At 38.3% G+C, this 22,196-nt stretch overlaps 1 protein-coding gene across 1 annotated transcript in view; it reads right to left on the bottom strand.

Moving 5' to 3' along the window:
* TMEM55A (transmembrane protein 55A) overlaps nt 1–22,196 on the bottom strand; it is a 68,732-nt gene continuing 46,536 nt past the window's right edge. The window contains exons 5-7 of the mRNA XM_010862044.1: nt 18,314–18,366; nt 1,420–1,510; nt 1–775 (exon numbers count right to left, since the gene is read on the bottom strand). Coding sequence (XP_010860346.1) covers nt 632–775; nt 1,420–1,510; nt 18,314–18,366 — 288 coding nt within the window. The 3' untranslated portion in view covers nt 1–631. The remainder of the gene's footprint in view (nt 776–1,419; nt 1,511–18,313; nt 18,367–22,196) is intronic.

Here is a 22,196-nt window from a genome sequence, read left to right as displayed (position 1 = left end):
TCTTATATATTAAATTACTATCAAAATATTATTTATTTCTACAAACAACATAAAACAAGCATACAGTATCTAGAAATGGTCTTTATCTGACAAGAATGTCAAGTCTTTGAAGGTACACTAAACATTTTTTTTTTCCTGAACAATGTCACTATGATCTTAGGTTAAAGTCACTATAAGCAGTTCAAGCAAAATGCATATTGCTTAGCTTTAAAGCAAGCAAGTGTGATAGCTTAATTAAAAAGTGAGTATAAATGTGAAGCTATTACAGCAATATTTATAAACACTCCTTGAGAATACTCACAGACCAGCAAGTAATAGAATAATTGATTTAAAAATAATGAAAGTGTGGTGTTAAGTGTAATGATTGGGAACAAATCAAAAATACCTTTAAGAGATGTAAAAGAACATGAAGACCAAGCTTTATTATTTGGAGCTTGAAAACTTAGCAGCAAAACAAACTATTTGCTTATAATGTAGTACAATAAACGTTTGTTCATCTAAGGCTCCCAGTCTTAAAACTTCATACATAAATGAAAATGAAATCCATTAGGTAAATGATTTAAAGATGTCCAGAGTAGCTTATCAAGAACTGCTAGATACCCTCAACTGCATCACAAAGTCGTAAATAAGCTTATGCAAAACTGTGTTCTGGATAACTCACTCTTATGGCTCCCCAGTAACAAGCTCGGATAAGGCAGACCAAACCTAAGAGATAAGCAATTGCCCAAGAAACATAGGTTGCATGAAATCGTCTTGCAAAATCTTGGGTGCCAACCTAAAATAAAAAGCAATATAAAAATAAGAGGTTACAAACTCAGAATTTGTGTTGGCTTTTTTGGTGATTTTTATGAAACATATTCCCGAGATGACAAAACATGAATTGCTGCATTTGCTGACTAACACTGACAGAGCGAAATTTCATAAAATGACATAGCAGGTTATGTTAATTATAGATTTTATTAAATGAACAAAAATTCCATTAAAACATTTATAAAGGAATTTAATCTATATCCTTGATGCCATCCCCATGTTGATAATAAATCTTTGTTTGACTTGAATAAAAAGAATTTTTTTAGACCATCGTAGCTGAATGAGTATTGCTTCAGCTCTGGCCATGGCAAAACTGGTGCTGGCACTAAATAAAACAAATGGACTTTTTGTTAAATGGATGATAAAAGTTCCCATATCAAGAACCTTCAGAGGGATCCCAAGACATGACTTCACCCGGATGGGCAAACTCTGCTGAGAACAAGCCCATGGATTGCCTTCAGATTGCTCAAAATTTTTTAGAAGCTTCTGGCCTGGTACATTAGGGAGGCAGGTTCTTTAGGGCTCAATGGAAGTTGTTCCAAACCTCACCATTTACTACTGATCAAGTTAAGAGGAAAGAATTCTAACAATGAATAGAGTAATACTCACAGTTAATCCAATTCCAATGAAAATGCACATCATTCCAATGGTAATATATACACAGCAGCGCCTTCGAGGCAGTGCACTACCCACTGAAGAACTGTAAATTCAGGAGAACAAAACAGAATATTAAGTATTTACATGAAGGTTCTCCATATCATCATTGTGAGTACTAATTCACAGCTTCAGTAACACATATACTTCCATTTATTTCTTCAACTTGAGAGACAAGAACGTGCATAATAAGAATGATATTTTGGGGGACTTCCTTGGTGGTCCGGTGGTTTAGAATTCACCTTTCAATGCGGGGGACATGGGTTCAATCCCTGGTCAGGGAACTAAGAACCCACATACCACAGGGCAATTAAGCCCTCGAGCCAGAACTAGAGAAGCCCGCAAACTGCAACAAGAGAAGCCTTCTCCCTGCAACTGGAGAAAGCCTGCGCACCACAACAAAGAGCTTGCAGGCCACAACGAAGACCCAGCGCAATCAGAACAAAAATGGTAAAAAAGAATGATATTTTTAATGAGCTATCTAAATCATAATTAGTGAGTGTGTGTGTGACTCGTTGTAGTTTTAAACAAAATACAAGTCTTGGTCATTGACAATATCCACAAAAACCCACAATAGTCAACAATGATTTTCCAAAATAAAATTTTATTTCCAAAAAACTCTATTTCAGAACGGAAAATAGGTGCTATCTCAAAAATAGCATTTGATTCTCTTACATTTATAACTGTTGGCATATGCTTAGTGTAGAAAATAAGAATAAAGAATAAAAAGGAAAATTACCTATAATTTCACTACCATGAATACTACTGAACATTTTGCCTATTTTTCTACAGCCATCTTTTCTAACTTACCAGTTTAGCATAAGCATTTTCTTACATCATTAGGTATTCTCAAACTAGAACTCTGAAAGATGAATATAAGATAACTTAATGAATTCCCTACTATTGGACACTTAGCATTTTCCTTCTTGTAAATAATGCCGGCCAAGCTTCCTTGGTGGCTCAGCTGGTAAAGAATCCACCTGCAATGTGGGAGACCTGGGTTCGATCCCTGGGTTGGCAAGATCCCCTGGAGAAGGGAACAGCTACCCACTCCAGTATTCTGGCTGGAGAATTTCATGGACTGTATAGTTCATGGGGTCACAAAGAGTCGGACATGACTGAGTTACTTTCACAAGCAACATCTAAAATCATTCTGCTTTTTAAAAAATGGAAGTAGAGGTGATTTACAATGTTTTTTTTTTTTTAATTTCTGCTATCCAGCAAAGTGACTCAATTATATATATATATATATATATGTACATATATATATATGTACATATATATATATAAGTTCTTCTTTACATTCTTTTCCATTATGGTTTATCACAGGATATTGAATATAGTTCCCTGTGATACATAGCTGGGCCTTGTTGCTTATCCATTCTATATATCTAGTTTGCATATGCTGACCCCAAACTCCCAATCTGTTTCTCCCCTACCCCACCACTATGGCACCAACTTACCCTCCCAGGAACAGTGTAGGAGGGCTCCCTTTTCTCCACTCCTCTCCAGTATTTGTTATTTGCAGAATTTTTAACAATTTCTATTCTGACCAGTGTGAGATGGGACCTCACTGTAGTTTTGCTTGCATTTCTCTAATAATTAGGCATGCTGAACATCTTATAACGTGCTTTTTGGCCATTTGTCTGTCTTTGGAAAATGCCTATTTAGGTCTTTTGCCCGTTTTTCAGTTGGGTTGGTTTTTTTGCTGTTGTTGAGTTCTTTGCATTTTTTAAAATTTAGCTCTTGTCAGTCACATCATTTGCAAGTCATTTTCTCCCAGCCACTAGTTTTTCTTTTCATTTTCTTAATGGTTCTTTTGCTGTAAGTTTCATTAGGCCCGTTGTTTATTTTTGCTCTTATTTCTGTTGCCTTGGGAGACTGACCTAAGAAAATATTGGTACAATTTATACTGGAGGATGTTTTGCCCATGTTCTCTTGTAGGAGTTTTATGGTGTCATGTCTAATGTTTAAATCTTTAAGTCATTTTGAGGTTTTTTTTGTACATGGTATGACAGTGTTTCTAATTTCATTAGAGATATAGCTGTTCAACTTTCCCAACACCCCTTGCTGGAGAGACTATTTTTTCCCTATTGTGTATTTTTGCCTCCTTTGTTGAAGATGAATTGACCATAGGTGTGTGGATTTGTTTGGGGGCTCTCTATTCTGTTTCATTGATCCATATATGTTTTTGTGTCAATATCATGCTGTTTTGGTTACTGTAATTCTGTAGTGTAGTCTGAAGTCTGGGAGCATTATGCCTTCAGCTTTGTTCTTTTTCTTCAGGATTGCTTTGGCAATTCTGGGTCCTTTATGATTCCATATGAATGTAAGAATTATTTGTTCTAGTTCTGTGAAAAAGGTCATAGGTAATTTGATAGGGATCTCTTTAAATCTGTATATTGCTTTGGGTAGTATGGCCATTTTAACAATACTGATTTTTTGCATTGTTAGAATTAGGATTACAAAATTAAAGAGGTTAAACTTTTAAAAATCTTAAATACATATGCAAGAAGCCTATGGGAAATTCATAAAATATATCTCTCAACTGAAATTCTAAATTCAATAGTTTTCAGATCTCTCTACTTCTAATTTTTTAAAAAAATTCAAAATAGTAAAGTATAGCAAAGGTCAAAAAGCCAAACTGGTACTTTCTCCTTTCCTAAACAAACATACATTAACACATATCATATGTCACATATTGTGTTAGTGGATGATATTACTGTTGTTCAGTTGCCCTGTTGTGTCTGACTCTTTGGGATCCCATGGACTGCAACACACCAGGCCTCTCTGTCCCTCACCATCTCCCAAAGTTTGCCCAAGTTCATGTCCATTGCATCAGTGATGCCATCCAGCCATCTCACCTTCTGATGCCCTCTTCTCCTTCTGCCCTCAATCTTTCCCAACATCAGGGACTTTTCCAATGAGTTGACTGTTTGCATCAGGTGACCAAAATACTGGAGTTTCAGCTTCAGCATCAGTCATTCCAATGAGTATTCAGGGTTGATTTCTTTTAAAATTGACTTGTTTGATCTCCTTGCTGTCCAAGGGACTCTCAAGAGTTTTCTCCAGCACCACAGTTGGAACGCATCAGTTCTTTGGCTCTCTGCCTTCTTTATGGTCCAGCTCTCACAACGACACAAGGCCACGGTAAGACTATAGCCTTGATTATACGGACCTTTGTCGGCAGAGTAATGTCTGCTTTTCAGCACACTGTCTAGGTTTGTCATAGCTTTCCTGCCAAGAAGCAGTGGTCTTCTGATTTCATGACTGCAGTCACCATCTGCAGTGATTTTAGAGCCCAACAGGAGGAAATGTTATTATTTCCACCTTTTCCCCTTCTATTTGCCATGAAGTAATGCAGCCAGATGCCATGATCTTAGTTTTTTTAATATCTAGTTTTAATCTGGCTCTTTCACTCTCCTCCTTCACCCTCATCAAGAGGCTCTTTAGTTCCTCTTTGCTTTCTGCCCTTAGAGTGGTGTCATCCTCACATCTGAGGCTGGTGGTGTTCCTCCCACCTGTCTTGATTCCAGCTTGTAACTCATCCAGCTTGGCATTCTCATTTTGTCCTCAGTGAACAGGTTAAACAGGGTGACAGCAGACAGCTATATATATGTGTGTGTGTGTGTGTGTATATATATATAAAATTATCTGATTTGTCTGTGTCCAGCCAGGGTCAACATTATACCTACCATGTGGTAAATTACTCATAGAATGTCTATTGAATAAATGAAATATAGAAATGCATCACTTACTAGGCATAATTTAGGAGTGTGCTATTCCAAAAAGGTTACTTTTGCATAACAGAAAAGTAACTTCCTTTAAGTCCAAAATCTTTTTTAAAATTGATGAACATTGTTGCAAATATGTATCATAAAAATTCCTGCATACTTGAACCAAAATAGAAACATCTGGATGATCTGGGGGTGGGGTGGTTATTATTAATTGGGTAGTATACAGCCTATTATCTGGAGTTAATAGGGAATCTGTGATTCACTCCCTATATGTTATATTTAACCTTTGACTACTTTTAATAACCATGTGTGCATTTGGTTATTTCTGTGTTATATCTCACAGGTGGCTATCATTTCTCATTTACCTACGTATCTGCGTTTGGCAGTCTAATCTACAATGGAAGTGAAAATGAAAGTTGCTCAGTTGTGTCTGACTCTTTGTGACCCCATGGGCTATACAGTCCATGGAATTCTCCCAGCCAGAATACTGGAGTGGGTAGCCTTTCCCTTCTCCAGGGGATCTTCCCAACCCAGGGATCAAACCCAGATCTCTCTCATTGCAGGCAGATTCTTTACCAGCTGAGCCACAAGGGAAGCCCAATCTACCAAGGATTAGAAGGCAACTGAATTTACTAGAATAAGTCAAACGTTTCTAAGTGAATGTTGTAGCAGCTTTTCTATGAGGCAAAGGAACACACTTTTGTGTTTAAAGTGTGTTTAAAAACACACTTTAGTTTTCTAATACTTAGAAAACCATGCTCATTTTTCATCACTCAACATAAACAGTCTCTACCTCTGGAAAATCTTCACAGGAAAGAAATAATTTACCGCTACTTTACAACCCAAGTGCCATCTTATCACAAGGAAAGGCAATGACCAAAAACACCTGTTGCATGGATAATAAAATCTCTTATACATTTAATACAAATGTGGTATCTGTATGTAACACATAATATTGTTTTGCAAGTGTTAAAACTTTTTACAGATACATGTATTAAACTGTTTGCTTCTGTGACTTGTTTTTTTTCCCCTTGATACTCTACATGACTTTTCCATATTCACATGCAGAAATTTACTTCATTCATTTCCACAACTATCTTCCATTATACACACACACACACACACACACACACACACACACACACACGCGTGCACACACACAGAGCTTGCTCATTCTTCTTGTTGATGGACAGTCAGGGACTTAAAAAAAATTTTTTTTTGCTATTATAACAAGACTGTTTCAAATACACTCTAAATGTTTCCTTATGTAAATATGCAGAAATTTATCAAACATATACCTAGGAATAGAATCGCTGGGTTGTACGTTAGACATATCTTTAATTTTAACAAATGCCAAATTTATATCTCACCAACACTATATGAAAACTTTCATAGTTCTACCTATATCCTCATTAACAGTTCAACACTTGGTAATGTTCTCAGGTTTGAGAATTTCATGAATGTGAATGGTATTTCATTGTGGATTTATTATGTATTAATATAGAACTAATTTGTAGTGAGGTTGGACATCTTCTCATATGCAGGTTGACTACTGATTTTTTCTATTAATTGCTTGTTCATATCTATTGTCTCTTTGCCTTGGGCTGTATTTAGATAATTCATAGATGATATTTATATAATCTGCATACTATTCCATACAGCTATATATACCACACATATCTCTTTTTTTAAAGGATTTTTTTAATATGGACTATTTTTAAAGTTTTTATTGAATCTGTTACAACAGTGCTTCTGTTTTGCGTTTTGTTTTTTTGGCCACGAGGCACGTGAGGTCTTAGCTCCCTGACCTGTGATTGAAGCCACAGCCCCTGCACTGGAAGGCAAAGTCTTAGCCACTGGACTGCCAGGGAAGTCCCCATACGTATCTTCTTATAGTCTGTTTTTACAAATTCATCTTTAATAACATATTTTGATATGAGTATTTACTAGTGATACCAATGTAATACAAAGTACTTCTAATACAGTCAAAACTACCAATCTTTTCCTTTAAGGTTTGTACTTTTTTAGGAAATTCTTTTCTACTTCTGTCATAAAAATATTTTTCTACCTTTTCTTCTAAAAGTATTACAATTTTGCTTTTTGCATCGCCAGTTACAAATTGGCACTTGCCAGCTACCTCTACAAGGATTAAATCATGAGCTGCTGCAGCTTACTGACCTTCAACACTCCCTGAAAGGAGTTCAGGGTGGAGTTCCGGAATGAGAGACTGTTCTCTGAGAAAATCTGGCAGACCGCGTCTTCAGATAAATCTTTTCAGGAGAAGATTTTATGAGCCCAATTCTTGCAGCTCCTCATTTCTAGAAAAGCACTAATGTCTACTCTTCTTATGTCTACTAGCGGTAGTAAGAGTCACTAGTAGCAACTAATGACTTCATAAGACCAGTAGCAATCTTCTGCAAAAATCGGTGCTTGATTGCACGTACTCCCCCTTCACCAAAATCACACATATACTGACCTTCCTCCCTACCTCTCTGGAGCAGTATCTATCCCTGATAAAGCTTAACTCCGAACTCTCACACTGTGCCTTTTTTTTAGTTGACGGCATTTATGTTGATTGTCAAGAGCACAGTTCTTATAATTATTCATTTTTATTTTATATGTATCGAAGTTAGATTACTTGTTGCACACAAGTTTGGAATTTAAATTTCCAATGAAGTGACCATAATGACAATAATACCCTAAAGCATATGAGATAATTAAGGTATATGCTAAAATGCTATAACGGAGAAATCTATAAAACAGCAGCTTTATTTGTCTTGCACATAAGAATTCAAAGGTGAATGTACACCCAAGGGCTGGTAACCGTTCTGTTCCATGACTGCCCCTCACTCAATATGGTAACAAACATCCTGTTGCAGTTGCCTTCTCCAAGCAACTGGAAGAAGGGAGTAAAAAGCAGGACAAGCAGGTTTTGTCTTTATAAATAGAGTCCCAGGAAGATGTATTCATCACTTGTGTTCATATTCCATGGTCCTCAACACAAACACATGGTCACAACCATCTATCTGCAAGAGAGGTTAGGAAGTGGAGTCTCTAGCTGAGCAGCTGTTAAGACTGACAGTTCCACTGCAAGGAAGAAAAGAACAGCAGTCTCTGCTATTTTACCTGGTATTACTATTGATATTTTACTGTTGGTTAGTGTTTGCCTGGTATACCTTTCCTTTTGGTTAGTGTTTCACGGTTTCACCTTTTACTTTTATTCTATGTTCTCATATTTTATGTTTCATCTTCAAATTGAATATAGATGTACTTAAATCTAGTCTGACAATTTCTCACAAGTTTTATTAAGTTTATATATATTCTGACAACTAATATATGTTGATTATTTCTTCTTATTTTGGTTTTCTACTCTCTGTTTTATTTACCCTCCCATCCCCTTTTCTAGATTTCTTTTGGATTGACTCTGATGCTCTTCAGAGAAGGCAATGGCACCCCACTCCAGTACTCTTGCCTGGAAAATCCCGTGGATGGAGGAGCCTGGTGGGCTGCAGTCCATGGGATCACTAAGAGTCGGACACGACTGAGCGACTTCACTTTCACTTTTCAATTTCATGCATTGGAGAAGGAAATGGCAACCCATGCCAGTGTTCTTGCCTGGAGAATCCCAGGGACGGGGGAGCCTGGTGGGCTGCTGTCTATGGGGTTGCACAGAGTCGGACACGACTGGAGCGACTTAGCAGCAGCAGCAGCTGATGCTCCTATTTCATTTGCTGCCTACTATTTTGAATTTTAAAGATGTATCAGTTCAGTTCAGTTCAGTTGCTCAGCCGTGTCCGACTTTTTGCGACCCCATGAATTGCAGCACGCCAGGCCTCACTGTCCATCACCAACTCCCAGAGTTTACTCAAACTCATGTCCATTGAGTCAGTGATGCCATCCAGCCATCTCGTTCTCTGTCGTCCCCTTCTCCTCCTAGCCCCAATCCCTCCCAGCATCAGGGTCTTTTCCAATGAGTCAACTCTTCACATGACGTGGCCAAAGTATTGGAGTTTCAGCTTTAGCATCAGTCCTTCCAAAGAAATCCCAGGACTGATCTCCTTTAGGATGGACTGGTGGATCTCCTTGCAGTCCAAGGGACTCTCAAGAGTCTTGTCCAACGCCACAGTTCAAAAGCATCAATTCTTCGGCGCTCAGCTTTCTTCACAGTCCAATTCTCACATCCACACATGACCACTGGAAAAACCATAGCCTTGACTAGATGGACCTTTGTTGACAAAGTAATGTCTCTGTTTTTTAATATGCTATCTAGGTTGGTCATAACTTTCCTTCCAAGGAGTAAGCATCTTTTAATTTCATGGCTGCAATCACCATCTGCAGTGATTCTGAAGCCCCCAAAAATAAAGTCTGACACTGTTTCCCCATCTATTTCCTATGAAGTGATGGGATCAGATGCCATGACCTTAGTTTTCTGAATGGTGAGCTTTAAGCCAAATTTTTCACTCTCCTCTTTCACTTTCATGAAGAGGCTTTTAGTTCCTCTTCACCTTCTGCCATAAGGGTGGTGTCATCTGCATATCTAAGGTTATTGATATTTCTCCCAGCAATCTTGATTCCAGCTTGTGCTTCCTCCAGCCCAGCGTTTCTCATGATTACTCTGCATATAAGTTAAATAAGCAGGGTGACAATATACAGCCTTGACGTACTCCTTTTCCTATTTGGAACCAGTTTGTTGTTCCATGTCCAGTTCTAACTGTTGCTTCCTGACCTGCATACTGGTTTCTCAAAAAGCAGGTCAGGTGGTCTGGTATTCCCATCTCTTTCAGAATTTTCCACAGTTTATTGTGATCCACACAGTCAAAGGTTTTGGCATAGTCAATAAAGCAGAAATAGATGTTTTTCTGAAACTCTCTTGCTTTTCGATGATCCAGCGGATGTTGGCAATTTGATCTCTGGTTCCTCTGCCTTTTCTAAAACCAGGTTGAACATCTGGAAGTTCGTGGTTCATGTATTGCTGAAGCCTGGCTTGGAGAATTTTGAGCATTACTTTACTAGCATGCGAGATGAGTGCAATTGTGCGGTAGTATGAGCATTCTTTAGCATTGCCTTTCTTTGGGATTGGAATGAAAACTGACCTTTTCCAGTCCTGTGGGCACTGCTGAGTTTTCCAAATTTGCTGGCATAATGATGTATATTTCTATTTAATTAGCAGTGGAACTTAATTTTTAATATGGATACCTTTTAAAAACTATAATCATTTGAAAAATCTATCTTTCCAACAAATGCAAGGATCTTAGAAAGCTTTAACTCCAAATACTCCACTCCCATGTTACGTGTTTTTGTTCTTCAATGTGTCAGTTCAATTCTATTTTTGTTTCTCCAATTTTGTTAGCATTAACAGTATTTCTGTTATTGTTTTCTCATAATTTTATTATTTATCTATTTTTATTAAACAAATAATTTACATTTATTGAATTAAATTAAATCTATTAAATAAAATTATTAAATTAATAAATTAAATTTATTAAACAAAAATGAAAACTTTTATTATTTATTTATTTAGGCTGCTCTGGGTGTTTGTTGCTGTGTGGGTTTTTCTCCGGTTGTGGCAAGCAGGGGCCACTCTCCAGTTGTAGGGTGCAGGCTTCTCACTGCGGGGGCCTGGCCTGTTACAGAGCAGGGCTCCTGGGCATGTGGGCCTCAGTCCTTACAGCGCATGGGCTTAGTTGCTCCAGGGCAGGTGGGATTCTCCCCGACCAGGGATCGAACCCACGTATCCTGCAACTGACAGATGGATTCTCTCCCACTGAGCCACCAGGGAAGCCCCTGTTATTGTTTTTTTTTAATTTATTCATTTTGGCTGGGCTAGGTCTTCGCTGCTGCGCACAGGCTCTCTAGTCGCAGTGAGCCGGATCTATGCTCTGGCTGTGCTGTGCAGACTTCTCACTGCCTGGCTTTCCCTGTGCTGGAGGACAGTCTCTCGGGCGTGTGGGCTTCAGCATATGCCGGGCGTGCGCTCAGTCGCTGGGGCTCACGGCCTCCAGAGCACAGGCTCAGTACCGTTAGCGCTGGGACTTATTTGCCTCCCGGCATGTGGAGAAGGAAATGGCAACCCACTCCAGTATCCTTGCCTGGAAAATCCCATGGACAGAGGAGCCTGGCAGGCTACAGACCATAGGGTCGCAAAGAGTCGACACGACTAAGCGACTTCACTCACTCACTCACTCACGAGGGATCTTCGTTCTCAGATCAGGGATGAAACCTGTGTCCCCTGCACCGGCAGGTGGACTCTTAACCACTGGACCTTCCGGGAAGTCCCATTGTTGCTGTGTTTGCTATTTTACAGTCAGTGCTTCTGACGAATGTTTAGCATTTACTGGTTCATACTTTCTTTACTCGTGGAGTGCAGAAATTTCTTCAGGGATATTTCCCCTAACTTCATCTTTCATCAGTCTCTTTAGTGAGGGTTTCAGAATGGTAACCACTCTGTTTTGGTTTTTACTGCTGGTGGGAATCTGCCTACAACGTGGGAGACCTGGGTTCGATCCCTGGGTTGGGAAGATAGTTCTGACTAGTTGGTTAGTTCTACATTTGCCAATATCTTTTTTTAAACTTCATTAGCCTGTGATGGTTTAGATAGGTCTACAACAGTTTGACAGTTGATTTCTCTTAGAACTTTGAAGTATTTTTAAACTTTTTGGCTTCCCTTGTTGCTATTGAGAGGCTTGCTGCCAGAACTGCTATCTTTTTCACGCTAAAAATCTGCCTTTTCTGTCTCTGCTTTTAATATCTTCTATTTATCTTAGTTGTCTGCAATTTCACTATAACTCATTTATTTATTCTGCTTGGGTTTCATTGTGCTTTTTGAATCTACGGGAGCATATCTATCATATCTCTGAAAATCCTTAGGGATTATCTCTTCACAATACCTCTATCCCATTCTCTAGTTTTCCCTCCTAAATTAGAAATATATCAGATGTTCTTACATATATTCCTTTTAATTTTATTTTTATATTTCTCTCTAATGGATTCTAGGTAATTTACTTGATTCTGTCTTCCAGTCCACAGCTTCATCTGTCAAATTAATCTGATCTGCTGTTTAGCTTGTTCTACCGTATTTTCACTTCTGTAACTTTTAATTTCTAGAAGTTTCATTGTGTTTTTAAAAACCTGCCTGCTTATTGTTTGGGTTAATTAATTTTTTTTGTTTTAGACAAATGTCGACTCAAAAGCCATTAAAAGAAACAATTCAGAGAGATATCATTTGTTCTCTAACCAGTTTCCCCAATGGTAACATTTATACAGTATTATAACCAATGTATTAACAGTAATACAATCCACTGATATTCATATTTCCTATTTTATTTATATTCATTTGTGTGTCAGTACTGAAATCAGATTGATTATATTATATTCTTTGCAGCCAAAGGTGGAGACACTCTACAGTCAGGAAAAACAAGACCAGGAGCTGACTGTGGCTCAGATCATGAACTCCTTATTGCAAAATTCAGACAAAGTGAAGAAAGTAGGGAAAACCACTAGGCCATTCAAGTATAACCTAAATCAAACCCCTTATGATTATACAGTGAAAGTGACAAACAGATTCAAGGGATTCACTCTGACAGACAGAGTGCCCGAAGAACTGTGGACGGAGGTTCACAACATGGTACAGGAGGCTGTGATCAGAACCACCCCAGGAAAAAGAAATGCAACAGGCAAAACGGCTGTCTGAGGAGGCCTTACAAATAACTGAGAAAAGAAGAGAAGCGAAACGCGAAGGAGAAAAGGAAGGATATGCCCATCTGAATGCTGAGTTCCAAAGAAGAACAAGGAGAGATAAGAAAGCCTTCTTAAGGGAGCAATGCAAAGAAACAAAAAAACAACAGAATGGGAAAGACTACAGACCTCTTCAAGAAAATTAGAGATACCAAGGGAACATTTCATGCAAAGAAGGGCACAATAAAAGACAGAAACTGTATGGACCTAACAGAAACAGAGAGATTTAAGAAGAATACATAGAAGAACTGTATAAAAAAGGTCTTAATGACCCAGATAACCATGATGGTGTGATCACTCAGCCAAAGCCAGACATCCTGGAATGTGAAGTCAAGTAGGCCTTCCAAAAGCATCACTATGAACAAAGCTAGTGGAGGAGATGAAATACCAGAGGAGCTATCTCAAATCTTAAAAGATGATGCTGTTAAAGTGCTGCACTCAATATGCCAGCTAGTTTGCTCATTATAATCTCATCTGGAGTTTTCGAAAAAGTAACAATACCTGGGCTTTTGTATTTTTCAGAAAATTCCAAGATAATTATAATGTACATCTGGATTTTAAAGAGTGATTATAGATTTTTATACTAAATGATAGTGTTAGTGATATATAATTCTATTATTTTCTGTGATATATAATTATAAGCATAATTAGATACATATATAGTGATATATAATTCCATCATTTAGTTCAACATATTAAAATGAATAATAGTTACATAATCACTATCGGAGAAGGCAATGGCAACCCACTCCAGTCCTCTTGCCTGGAAAATCCCATGGACTGAGGGGCCTGGTGGGCTGCAGTCCATGGGGTCGCTAAGAGTCGGGCATGACAGAGAGACTTCACTGTCACTTTTCACTTGCATGTATTGGAGAAGGAAATGGCAACCCACTCCAGTGTTCTTCCCTGGAGAATCCCAGGGATGGGGGAGCCTGGTGGGCTGCCGTCTATGGTGTTGCACAGAGTTGCTGAAGCGACTTAGCAGCAATCACTATAGTAAAAGATATTTATCCATTTTCACAATCAATAGCCAAACAACAAAAAAAGATAATTACAGTTGCAAGCCATAATGGAAACATGATTAACCCAATAGCACTGACACATGTACATTACCATATGTAAAACAGATGGCCAGTGCAAGTTCGATGCATGAAGCAGGGCACCCAAAACTGGTGCTCTGGGGCAACCCAGAGGGACAGGGTGGAGAGGGAGCTGCAAGCAGAGTTCAGGGTCGGGGGACACATGTATACCTGAGGCTGATTCATGATGAAGGAGGGCAAAAACACCACAATGTTGTCAAGTAATTGTCCTCCAATTAAAATAAATAAATTTTAAAAATATTTATATACGATTTGGGGGGTTAAGTAGAGTGATGTGGTGAGTGGAAGTGCATACATGTACGTTTTCATCTACCCAGCCAGTCTAGGTCTTTTGGTTAGTGCGTGCATGCTAAGTCGCTTCAGTCGTGTCCGACTCTTTGTGACCCTATGGACTGTAGCCCGCCAGGCTCCTCTGTCCATGGAGATTCTCCAGGCAAGAATACTGGAGTGGGTTGCCATGTTCTCCTCCAGGGGATCTTCCCGACCCAGGGATCGAACCAGTGACTCCCATGGCTCCTGCATTGCAGGCGGATTCTTTTCCACTGAGCCACTGGGGAAGCCCTTGGTTAGTGCATGTAATCCATTTACATTTAAGTTAGTTATCAGTGTGTATGATTCTATTACAATTTTCTTAATTGTTTTGGGTTTATTTTTTATAGGTCTTTCCCTTCTCTTGTGTTTCCTGCCTTGAAAAACTGCTTTAGCACTTGTTGTAAAGCTGGTTCAGTGGTGCTGAATTCTCTTAACTTCTGCTTGCCTGGAAAGCTTTTGACTTCTCTGTCAAATCTGAACTAGAGTCTTGCTGGGTAGAGTATTCTGGGTTGTAGCTTCTTCCCTTTCTTCACTTAAGTATATTGCATCACCAGTCACCTTTAATATCCCTCTTTCCTGGAAGCTTCCTTTCATATTCCCTTTCCCTCCAGTCTGGATTAGGATCTCTTCAGAGCAGAACATGCTAGGTATAACCTTCCAAAGCACTTTATCGTACAACTTTATTGTAATTGTCTGTTCTCTTCCACATATCCATAAGACAAAGTTCCTTAAAGGCAAGATTATATCTTTATTTTGAGCAGCTAGTACCCAGCACAGGACTGTTGAATTAATGAGTAATTATAAAAGAAAGCACTAACCAGAAAAGTAAAATGATAATTTATGAGAATTTATTGCTGTTTAGTTGCTAAGTCATCTCTGAGCCCTTTGAAATCCTGCAGACTGTAGCCTGTCAGGCTCCTTCATCCCTGGGATTTCCCAGGCAAGAATACTGGAGTGAGTTGCCATTTCCTTCTCCAGGGAATATTTCTGATCAGGAATCGAACCCGTCTCCTGCACTAGGAGGCAGGTTCTTTACCACTGAGGCACCAGGGAAGCCCCAGCTTATGAGAATAAGAAGTTTTAAATTGCTCTTGTTTAAAATGGTAGAAAGAGATCCACACAAAAGTACCTCAGTGATGTAGAAGGAATGATATTCATTGATAATTATCATGGATTAAGTCATCATGTTACTAATTGTAAATCCATCAAAACATTTTCATGGAAAAATGGTTCAGGTTGTCATTTCAGAATGCTAGGACTACAACCCCTGTCCAGCATTAGCCACAAGTTGCCTCATCGAAAGAGAAACCTCACCATTAGCTGTTATAGCCTCAGTGATTGTGTGAATAAGAAACAGTGAGATTAAAAACTGTTTCTTGGTCTCTGGAGCCCTGGGGGAAGGTACTCCCCCAACTTGTGAGATAGAAAAATAATGCTAGTTCCATAGCAATGATTTAGTAATTTCTATAACAAAAAAATAATTTTAGGATATTTGCTATTTGAGTTTAAAAAATAAAAATCTCAGAATCTAACTTCAATAGATGACTCATCATTTTGTTAACAAAAAAAATTCAAAGAGAAAAGAAATCTATATACGACCCGTGAGTGTTCATGTGATAACATGATCTTTCCTCAAATAAGTAATGAATGTCCTAAGTCCTCTTGTGTTCAGCATGTGATTCCAATTCTATACACATTCCTCTAAGAATGACATTTAAGCTGATTTATTTCAAGTGAATTTCTAGGCAAATTGTTCCTTAAGAAAGAGATACTAATTCTTCTTACACTAAAACACAGCCTTCTTTTAGAATATCTAAACATTCAATACTTCTTTCTTATTAGCAAAATATTGCCATTGTTCTAAAATAAACCAACCAAGCAAATCACTTGAGCAAAATCATTATCCTTTCTAACAGCTCCTCATTTATAAAATGAGGATAATAATTCCTGCTACCCAGGACCTGTAAAGACTACAAATAATATATGTACATACAAAGGAATGATCACCATGCTTAGCACACAATCTGCTAATCACAAGAAGTCTCTTTTATTTTCTAAAAGATTTTTTAAAATCCAATTTAATCCTTCTGGTGAGGATGCAATTTAATTGTCTTCATTTTTGGGAAAATATAGGTAACATACAGAAATACGGATTATTCACACACATATTCACACACATGTGTTTGGTATGTCCCTGAAGTATCCATTTTCTGTGCACTTATCTGAGGTTATCCACTTTGCTTCACCATGTGCAGACTTGTCTCAGATTCAGCTAAGTTAAACATTCAGATGATTAATTTCAGAAATAAATAAAAAAGGGAATATCTGTTCCTTTGAAGCTAGAAATATGCTGTAAAGTTATTCTCATAGGATTATATTTAGCTGGAATCATAGCAAGCGCAAATAAAAGGAGATATCTCGTTACATATGTTCTACTTCTCAGACATTTTTAAATTCTTTCCTCCTATAAACCATTCTTAGAATTACTTTATTCTCAAAATAGATACAGTATTTACTTCATTAAAAGGATCACAAAAATTTAACTATGAGTTCATACTTTTCAGTTTAAATATTGAATTACCAAAACATTCCAGTTTAATTTCCTTTGCTTACTTTCCACACATGTAAGTGGAAAACAGTAATTTTTGAATTGAAATTTTATTATCAAAAAAGATGTTATGCAGAAAACAGTTAATATAGCTGGCCTAAGATTGCTATTCTTAGACAAGCTGGCTGACTCCTGGGAACTTAGATTTCAAAATAGTTCTAACTATTCCCTTGCTGATGAGTGGTTTGCTATGCCTAAATTGCTTGTGCAAAGCAAACTATGGTTTATGTCGAATACCCGCTTTCCTTCTGGGAGTACGGAATTGTGGTATGTGGTATGCAACAGGTGCCTATGTGACCAGCTCCAATTATACCTTGGACACTGAGTCTCCAATAAGCTTCTCTTGTCAAAAACATTTCACGTGCGTGTATGCTTAGGCATGCCCGACTCTAAAAGACTTCATAGACTGTATGCAGTCCACTAGGCTCTTCTATCCATGGACTTTTCCAGGCAAGAACACTGGATGGGTTACCATTTCCTCCTCAGGGGATCTTCCTGACCCACGGATACAACCCACATCTCCTGCATTGCAGGCAGATTCTTTACTGCTGAGCCAAGGGGGAAGTCCCCCAAAACATTTCACATGTTTTGTAACAGTTTACTGATGGAGGAATAAAGCCTGTGTGACTCCACTGGGAGAGGACTCTTGAAAGCTTGCTCCTGGTTTCCTCCAGATGTTGCCGCAAGTGCCTTTTTATTTTCGCTGATCTTACTTTGCATACGTTCACCATAAAGCTGTGAGTAAACTGTATACTAATTCCTACTAGTTCTCCTAAAATGTCAAAAACCCTTAGGGTTACTTGGGGACTCTCAACACAGATGGCATAAAATGATCAAAATACCTTCTACTTTTTCCCACTTTTATATTGCCTTTTGTTATTTTTTCCTAGGTACACCATTTAGGAACACAGAGAAATTGAACAGTTAAGAGAGATAAATAATTATAAAAATGTTGCCATCCAATGACCTGATTATTAACTCCCCAAAATCTGGCTTTCTCCTAGATTACAGCCCACTTTTAAAAATATAAATTTTAGATTATTTAAAACAAATTATAACTACTTAGAACATTTGAAAATCCTTACTAGGTTACTGTTAGTTTTTGTAATGTCCACCTTCTTAGAAATTGCTTTACCTTTAGAGAACAGGTTAAGTCCAATCATTTTAATTGCAAAATGGAATATATTAATCAGTTCAAAGATGTATTTTTTTTTTAGTTTTGAAAATCATAAACATGTTAACCATGCATACATTCTGAACTATATCTTAAAATCGAAATTGACTTTAGTGAAAATTCTGAACTGTTTAAATTGTTCTCAAATATTTCCCAGTAGTATTGCCAGTGGTACAGAACTTACATTTTTTTGCAGTGTGGGCATTTTGCCAGAGTGTTGAACCTCAATTCCATCCACTGTAAAATAAATGAGAAGAGAGGTTGACAAGAAAAACAACTGAAAACTATCCAATCTGATAAGCTGTTTCTTTTAGTTCAAATGTTCTCAGGGATCACGACAGAAGCCATCAACCTTTTCATGTTTATATGAGCTTTCCCCCTCCAGCTCATGTCCCCCTCCCTTAAAATAAAGGTTACACTTCCCCTCCGAAACAGTTCCCAAGGTTTCCCCAGTTTTCTGACGCAATCTCGGTTTGCTTTACAATGAAAACTGAATGTCATGTCATAATTGGGTCATTTTATTCAGCTCTATGTCTCACTCCACTGCCAGAAAATAAAAACATATGTCATGTATCTCCAAAGTTGTTTCTTCTCCGAATATTAATGCCTAGCTTTTTAAAATACATGGATATTGAGTCAATACTAAAATACAATTATTCTATTTATGAAGAAAATCCACAAGGTAAATAAATAAAACAAATTAGATACAAGTAGAACTAGTGGCCACCTGATGTGAAGAACTGACTCAAAAGACCCTGATGCTGGGAAAGAGTGAAGGCAGGAGAAAAAGGGGACGACAGAGGATGAGATGGTTGGATGGCATCACCGACTCGATGGACATGGGTTTGAGTAAACCCCGGGAGTTGGTGAGGGACAGGGAGGCCTGGCGTGCTGCAGTCCATGGGGTCACAAAGAGTCGGACGCGACTGAGCTGAACTGAGAACTAATGCGAGGAAACTGCTTTCAGCTTATAGTTGCTTATTCTATGTAAAAAAATACACTCCTATAAACAACTTTCTTTCAGTTTTCTTCCCTGTGTTGTTCTGTTCAGTCAGTCCTCGTGATCCCACGGACTGCAGCATGCCAGGCTTCCCTGTCCTTCATTATCTCCTGGAGTTTGCTCAAACTCACGTCCACTGAGTCGATGATGGCCTCCAACTATCTCATCCTGTGTTGCCCTCTTTTCCTCCTGCCTTTAATTTTTCCCAGCATCTGGGTCTTTTCCAATGAGTCAGTTCTTCATATCAGGTGGCCAAAGTATTAGCGCTTCAGCTTCAGCATCAGTCCTTCCAATGAACACTCAGGACTGATTTCCTTTAGGATTGACTGGTTGGATCTCCTTGCAGTCCAAGGACTCTTGAGAGTCTACTCCAGCACCACAGTTCAAAAGCATCAATTCTTTGGTGCTCAGCCTTCTTTATGCTTCAACTCTCACCTCTGTACATGACTACTGGAAAAATCATAGCTTCGACTTTATTACCTATATCTTCCCTGCAATATAGGCAGTAATGTGGGCTACCTTCCCCACAGTACTGTTATTCAGATGCTTGAAACAGCTTACTGGTATTAAAAGTAGGTTAAAGTGTTTGAAAAGATGTGCAATATAAGTTCAAAATAAGTATTAATAGCACTGACATATATACACTACCATGTGCAAAATAGCTAGCTAGTGGGAAGATGCTATATAGCATGGGGGGATGGTAGGATGGCAGTCAAGAGGGAAAGGATATATGTATGTATAAGTATATATACATATATATATATATGGCCAAATTGCCAGGGGCTCAGAGGTTAAAGCGTCTTCCTGGAATGTGGGAGACCCAGGTTCGATCCCTGGGTCAGGAAGATCCCCTGGAGAAGGAAATGGCAACCCACTCCAGTACTCTTGCCTGGAGAATCCCGTGGAGGGAGGAGCCTGGTGGGCTACAGTCCATGGGGTCGCAAAGAGTCGGACACGACTGAGCGACTTCACTTTACTTCACATATATATATACATATATATATGTATATTCAAAAGCAGAGACATTACTTTGCCAACAAAGGTCCGTCTAATCAAGGCTATGGTTTTTCCAGTGGTCATGTATGGATGTGAGAGTTGGACTGTGAAGAAAGCTGAGCACCGAAGAATTGATGCTTTTGAACTGTGGTGTTAGAGAAGACTCTTGAGAGTCCCTTGGACTGCAAGGAGATCCAACCAGTCCATCCTAAAGGAGATCAGTCCTGGGTGTTCTTTGGAAGGACTGATGCTAAAGCTGAAACTCCAATACTTTGGCCACCTCATGCGAAGAGTTGACTTATTGGAAAAGTCCTCTGATGCTGAGAGGGATTCGGGGCAGGAGGAGAAGGAGATGACAGAGGATGAGATGGCTGGATGGCATCACTGACTCGATGGACGTGAGTTTGAGTGAACTCCAGGAGTTGGTGATGGACAGGGAGGCCTGGTGTGCTGCAATTAATGGGGTTGCAGAGTCGTACATGACTGAGCGACTGAACTGAACTGATATACATATAGTTCTGAGTGATTTTCATTGTTGTATGGTAGAAACCAATGCAGCATTGTAAAGAAATTATCCTCCAATTAAAAAATAATAAAAAAAGTAACTCTTCACCACAAAAAAATGTATTTCCTCAGCCACTTTGCTTCTTTTAACAAAGAAAAACTTAAATTTGTTATTTATAAATAACATTTGCAATGACATTACAAGTTCAACAAGGGTTTCCCTTGTGGCTCATCTGGTAAAGAATCTGTCTGCAATGCTTTTGCCTCCCATCATTTGCTTTTCTATATATCTTCTTGTAAAGTGTACACTTCCTTTATAGAATTCCTTCAAGTACATTAACAGTTTTATCATCAACATAACCTTTCTTTCATTAATATTAATTTTTGTTAATTATTCTGGGTCACTCCTTTTTTCTTCATAACTCTCAAGTTTTAGGTATAGTGGGGCTTCAATAAGTCATGCATATTCAAATGTTTTCCACACAATAGAAGATAATGTTCAGAAAATATCTGATACATGATTTTTTTCTTTTTAATTTTTTAATGATTAACTTTTAAAAAGACAAATCTGAGTTTGGACTTCTTTTTATTCATTTTAATTTCAAACTTTCTGAAAGTTATGTAACCTTGAAATAGTCTCTCTCAATCACAGTAGGAATATACAGACCCAAGGTAAACAAACTAGAAATGAAACTTTACATGAATGTTCACTCTTTTCACAATGATTATTTTTCAATATTTGAGAAAGCTAAACCAAGGCTACAGTTCTTTCAAGCACCGTTAACTGTTTCTTTCGCTACTTACTTTGTAATGAATTTATTTCAAAGCTTATTATTAATAGTAAAAATGCTAAAATTAATGCACTAAACAGAGACTTACATAGATATCTACAGAAATTGGCATAGAACATTAAGAAGTGAAGAATACAGAAATCTTACTAATTACTTTTCTGTATTTGTAATTAGTTATAAGATAGTTGTTGAACTTGTAGTGAGAGTGCAAGTCACTCAGTCATGTCCGACTCTTTGCAATTCCATGGACTATATAGTTCAAGAAATTCTCTAGGCCTGAATACTGGAGTGGGTAGCCTTTCCCTTCTCCAGGTGATTTTCCCAACCCAGGGATCGAACCCAGGTCTCCCGCATTGCAAGCGGATTATTTACCAGATGAGCCACAAGGGAAACCCTTGTTGAACTTGTAATGTCATTGCAAATTTTATTTATAAATAACAAATTTAAGTTTTTCTTTGTTAAAAGAAGCAAAGTGGCTGAGGAAGCAATTATGAAACCCCTTAAAGCTGAAAGCTGAAGCCGAAACTCCAATACTTTGGCCACCTGATCCAAAGAACTGACTCATTTGAAAAGACCCTGATGCTGGGAAAGATTAAAGATGGGAGGAGAAAGGGACAACAGAGGATAAGATGGTTGGATGGTATCATCAACTCGATGGACATGAGTTTGAGTAAACTCTGGGAATTGGTGATGGAAGGGAGGCCTGGTGTGCTGCAGTCCATGGGGTCACAGTCACACATGACTGAGGGACTGAACTGAACTCAAAATCCAAGTCT

This window comes from Bison bison, unplaced genomic scaffold (assembly GCF_000754665.1).
Source record: "Bison bison bison isolate TAMUID 2011002044 unplaced genomic scaffold, Bison_UMD1.0 scf7180017858048, whole genome shotgun sequence".
Taxonomy (NCBI): domain Eukaryota; kingdom Metazoa; phylum Chordata; class Mammalia; order Artiodactyla; family Bovidae; genus Bison; species Bison bison.
This window is presented reverse-complemented; position numbering and strand designations above follow the sequence as displayed.